Here is a 6,000-nt window from a genome sequence, read left to right as displayed (position 1 = left end):
TTTTTAGCACAGAATTCCACCAGGAGTGGATCCTGCACCATAGAAGCCAATGAGAGTTTTGCCTTTTCATAATGAAATGGTTTGCTGAATCCAGTCAGAGTGCTCAGTACCTTGGCAAGATTGATCCCTACAGCCCTTATTCAACAAACCGTACCTAAGAAAAGCAGTATGTGTTACTCTAGGGATTTAAGTATATGCTTAAAGTTAAGCATGTGTTTTAAGTGCTTTCCTGAGCAGGGATTGTTTTAAACCTCAATTCAGAAAGATTTTTAAGTATGTGCTTAAGTTCTCATATACAGTTTACATGTTAGCTCAGCCAGCCAACAGCATTAAATAATCATACATTGTCTATAATGGGGTTTCTCATTCCTTCCTTCAATGCATCTGCCACTGTTGGTGCCTGGTCTGCTGTAGTATGGGGATTCAGGTTTGTTCGTATTTGACAACCAACTACTTATTACAAAGAATCAAAAGTGCTTGAATAAAGAACTATATTGAAATCCGTGAATTTGACAGAGATGTACTAAGCTAAAAGTGTTTTAAAGCTCTTCCAAATTGCCAATGACTATAACCTGTCATCTTAGTCTACCTTCTTTCCACTTTTGTTGCAGATAACACTTAAATGCTGCTGAGCTGGTGTAATGCAAGGAAGGAAACATCATGAAATGGGAACATTATCCTTTTTTTGTCATTGTAGCTGTACTCAGCCTGTCCAGGTCCCACCAGTTACTGGGTCAGCTTATTCCAGGTAGGTACTTACTTATTTTAATTTACTCTGAATATGCATCTTTGTTCTTCAGAGTTTATTTTATGTTGGTATGAATGCTTCTCTGTGCATGCGCATGTTTCTAAAGTTCAGGGTTTAGTGAGAACTCTAGGGTCTACGTGGCATGGAATTGCTCTTTTTGAATATGAAAGAAAATATGTAAGGAGTGGCTTTAAGATATAGTTACTAGAAGGTTAAGGAGGCTTGGTAAAGGATTCCTTTGTTAACACTGCTGGGGCGGTGGGGAAAGAAAAAAAAATACAAAATGCAAAAATGAACTTGAAGATCAAAGAGAATACTAAATCCATAGAAAACATCACTGAAGAAAGGAAATAGCAAAATACTGAAAGTATGAAATAGCTGAAATACAAATATATACTATAAGTGAATTGCCAAAATGCACTGTGCTTGCACTCCATCTAGTTACCATTGTTTTCAGTGACGTTAGAAACATTTTCTTCTGATAGCTGCATAAGTCTCCTAAAGAGAATATATAACAGTTAAGCATCCTTGGGAATGGAGTTTGTTCGTAATTCCTAACAAAACATTATGGTGGTTCTTTAAAAGTTTACAACTGAATATTGACTTAATACAGCTTTGAAACTACTATGCAAAAGAAAAATGCTGCTTTTAACCATCTTAATTTAAATGAAACAAGCACACAACCATTTTCTTTCTCTTGTCAAATATTTTTTTAACTTTCCCTTTATTTTTTAGTAGTTTACATTTAAACACAGTACTGTACTGCATTTGCTTTTATTTGTTTGTTTGTCTCTGCTACTGCCTGATTGGGTACTTCCGATTCCAAATGAGGTGTGTGGTTGACTGATCAGTTTGTAACTGAGGTTCTACTATACTCTTTAGCACAGTTACAAAAATACAGTTTATTTTGTGAGAGCTCAGTAAATCCTGTGCTGTCATACTTGGTTAAATACTCCACATAAGCCTTAAATTTTGGATGGGACAATGAATATAAAGCAAAATCTAGCAAATGAGATTCAGACCATCTGCATTGTTAGAAGCTGTTCTTACTGGTATACTCTTTTTCTTCAATGTGCAACATTATAAATAAAATTAAATAAACATATGGTATTGAACTTTACTATAAATAGTAGTGGCACCAACAGTAGTTCACAAAGTAATAGTGATGCTTTTTTAAATTTTATTTTACTGATAAACGATAAATTACACTGGTTCTGACAGTTCTATACTGAATATGATTGCTAATATTACTATATTAGGCATGTGATATTATGGTGCCTGCACAATGCACGCAGGACCAGATTCAAAGTCAATGAAATTAAAAATGGGAACATCTCTCAGGAAATTCCTAACCTTATGAAAAACATTTATAATAGTACAACAAAACTGCAATATTTCCCTTTGTTCATTTTTATGCCATACACGGTTACATAGGCAAACTCCTTGTTAGATAATCTGTTTCTAGATACTAATGACAAGCGAATGAGCTGAATAACCACATTGGCTCCTTTTAAGCTAATCAGAGTTCTTGCAATGTATCATGATTATTTTTTACATTTTCAACTTAAGAGGTCAATGATTCAATTCTGGATTATTGCTGAGATTGTTGCAGTTGGACAACTATTTCTATAGCAACCTACTCCAATGTAGACCCCCTCAGTGGGAGAAAAAAAAAGACAGTAGGGAAAAAAAAAAACCTCTTTATAAGTTTCTTGACCTATAGTGCATATGGTGTATGGAGAGGAAATGAAGAAATGTAGATTACTTTTGTTTGGTACATATTGCATAGTCTAGCAAGTGAATAAAGACTCCAGCAAAAGTATATTAGTTTAAAATTCTTGTCTTAAAAAGTTTGACCTCAGATTTCAAACATCATTTCAGAGCAATTTACCTGTCAGACACAGACCGCCAGTTTTAAAAAGAACATCTGCAGAGCCCAACTTATTTTCACAATACCAATCTCTGTCTTTTGACATTGGTTTCAATCTAGTCAGACTTTAGACTCTGTTAAAGAGGCTGTTTGCATTGTGTTGCTCTTTCCATCAAATTAGTTTTAGCATAAAATCACAGGTGGCATTTTGATTTTGTCACTGCTTTGTAATTTTCATCAGACTTCAGATCTGAACCAAGAGATTACTTTACTTGGCCAGACATCATAGCGTGTTCAGCCTCACTGGCAGCAGGCCAGATTTGCAATTATCGCAGAGGATCAAAAAAAAAGCAAGATTTTTCTTCTAGTAGTTCATCCCATTCATTTTGCTTTGCTTCAGATCTTTTAGATTTTTTTTAAATGATTTGAAGAAAGAGATCGGTAGAAAATCACAAACTTACCCTGTCATTTAAAAAAGGGGGGGAATAAAAGCAATAATTCTTCTCTGGAACTCTGCTTCATATTTCAACACTGCTAGAACCATAGATAACTGCTCTTTTTTGAGGATTGCTAAAAAGCACATAATAAAGGATAGCAATTAAAACTGCCATTACCCTGGAGATTACAAAATCAAGTGGGTTATTCATTATATCGAAATAAAAATCAAACCACACTTTCAAAATAACAGGAGCAATGAAATTACTTTTAGACAAATGCTAACCACACCGTTTTAATTGCCTTATAATATGTACAACTATTTTTAAAGGAAATAACTTTTTAAATTGAGCCCTTCAGTTCTTTATCCTGTAGTACTTTATATCACAAGAGAGGAAATTGTTCTAGATATTTTTTGTTGTAATGGCATGTGATAAACTCACAGAAATGTTAGTCTTGAAGTTAGAATTCTCTACTACAATAAAATGCAGATGAATTTTAATAGAAATCTCACAACTTTGAAACATGTATTCCTGCTTTTTGTTGAATCTTTTCACATATTCTAGTTGAGTCCCACTCCTTTGCATATAGAGTCCACAGGGAAGTACTGTCTCCTGCCTTTATTAAAATCACTGCTGAGCCTTTCATCCTGTGTCATTACATCTTACCTCTAATTCACACACAAAATATACTCTCAATTCCACTCTGGTTGTCTCCTGAGGCATATAGGATCTCTGCCATGCCACCTCTTCACTGAACATAGGCTTGAAAATTATATGACAAAGATGTGGTTTTTTTTCTCTTAAGTGCTGTATTTGTTTAATAATTGGATAACTTTACCTGTTCATTTGTAAGTGCATTGATCTAGGAAAACTAGATATTTACTAATTTTATGATGTGTGTTGTTGTTCTCCTTTACGTTTTGTTTTACTTAAGTCACTGAAATGTTTTAAAGTTACCAGATATTACATTAGCAAGACAGCTTCAACAAAACACTGAAATGATCTAAAAAGGACAAAAAAAAACCCTCCTATTGTAGTAGGCTATTAATAATTTAAGGCTAAATGCTACTATCAGTTTTTGTCCAGAGGGGATCAAAAAGCTGCAGATTTAGGGCCTGATCCAAAATCCGTTAAGTCAATGAAAACACTCCAATTGACTTCACTGGGTTTTGCATCTGACCCTTACCACAGGGAGTTGTGGAAGGAGGGATGCCTGTTCCTTGGCATGCTCCTTCTTTCCTTCAGATGCTGCAGAACACTTTCTGCTGTGTGGGGTTTAAGCTCTGTGCGGGCTGCACAGACCACTACTGTTCCCGATGACATTCTTTCCTACCTGCATCCAGCATAGAGACACAGGACTTTGTGGATTGCTACTTGCTTCTAATGGCTCCTATGACCGGTGGAGTTTTGTAGTTGAATTCCCTGTAGCTTTTAATGAGGGCAGGAGGGAGAGAGAGAATCCCCTTGCCTCTACCCCCTCAATAGAAGAAATGGGAGGAAATAAAGCCAAGGGCACGTTGAGTAGTTTTTGTTGAAGTCTCCAGACACGTACGATAACTAAGCAAATTGAAACATTTTTTTTAAAAATTGTAATTCTGATTTTCATTGCCCTCAAAAAGGTAGTGTTGCTTTGGAATTTTCTTTATAATGTGTAAATAGACACACCAGTCCATTATTTCGGCTGGACAATAGCTTTTGTTCTGGAGAAGCCAGGCAAAACAACAAAATATGACACTGTGAAATGTGTCCCACTGGGGTGAGTGTGAGCCACATACGTGTTCTAGGTTATCTTGAAAAATGTATCCGTGACATAAGATCTCTATCTACCTCTTTTATAGAAATTGACATTGTAAATTGTTTTATAAAAAGTGACACTTACTTCACACTTGCTTGGCTTTAAAATGACTGAACAGATTTTTATCAAACTTTCCAAATTACCTCAGTGCTGAGATTTGAGCATGAAATAGTTCAAGGTAAGAGTTTATTTTGAGAGGGAAGGTTAAAAATGAAATGGCTACCCCTTGGCCTGAACCATAGCTTTACCTCTGTATCTGTGTACACTTCTTGTCCTGGTGACTCTCTCCAATCTGTAGTAAAGAGCTGAAGCATCCAAGTGAAGATACCTTAACTGAGGCCTCCTCTTAATGCTTTATGAATTCCTTGAGATGGAGGTCTTTATCGTGTGATGCTTACATGTTGAGCAAGCTAGGTGGTGGAATAGAGAATCATCATTATGAGTGTTAGAAAATGCATCCCTGTGACAATTTGGATAATAAACCTTAAGAGCAGGAGACCCTAATGTCTATAATGGATGTGGATTTTTTTTTACCAACATAATGTCGTCTTATTTTACTACGATATAACTAGCTCAAATACATGGGATACCAAGGACCATCTTAGAAAACCTCACTGTGTCTGTCAGTGAGATCCTTGGCTTTCAGAAAGTTGATGGTCCATCCTCCTTTTCCCCAATAGGGAATTACCCTTTCTTAGGATCCTTTCACCTCATGGTTTCCTGCTAGCTGGTCCTTTTAAATATGGAGAAAGAAGCAGCACCTCCAGAAGGGCCACCTTAATATGGCTGTACTGTTGGCAAGTTCCACCTGGAAAGTATTCAATTTGTTTTTCCATGAATTTTACTCTTTTGAGTGAGGTACATCTTCATAATCCCAAACTAAAGCATTTTTAACAAACTTCTTTACAAGTTGTTTTATAAAGTGGTAGGAGTTTAATGTTCCAAGTATCCTAACTTTAAAAGTACTGATCTGATTTTCTTCAAACTTAGCTAGCTTATCAAGGTTCTATAATACCTACAAAGCAAGTCAAATTTGAAGATTCTACCATTCAGCATTCAATTGTCAGAGAAATCCTGCTCCTATTGAAGTCAATAGGAGTTTTGCCTTTGATTTTAGTGGGGCCAGGATTTCATCCCAGATTACAATAGA

General features: G+C 35.8%; 1 protein-coding gene across 1 annotated transcript in view; it reads left to right on the top strand.

Moving 5' to 3' along the window:
* Nucleotides 1-660: 660 nt before the first annotated feature.
* Nucleotides 661-6,000, top strand: part of ROBO1 (roundabout guidance receptor 1) — an 868,975-nt gene continuing 863,635 nt past the window's right edge. The window contains exon 1 of the mRNA XM_077815450.1: nucleotides 661-748. Within this exon, the coding sequence (XP_077671576.1) occupies nucleotides 661-748 (88 nt within the window). The remainder of the gene's footprint in view (nucleotides 749-6,000) is intronic.

The sequence above is a fragment of the Eretmochelys imbricata genome, chromosome 1 (genome assembly GCF_965152235.1).
Source record: "Eretmochelys imbricata isolate rEreImb1 chromosome 1, rEreImb1.hap1, whole genome shotgun sequence".
NCBI lineage: Eukaryota > Metazoa > Chordata > Testudines > Cheloniidae > Eretmochelys > Eretmochelys imbricata.
The sequence above is the reverse complement of the archived record's forward strand: the minus strand, read 5'-3'. Positions and strand labels throughout refer to the sequence as shown.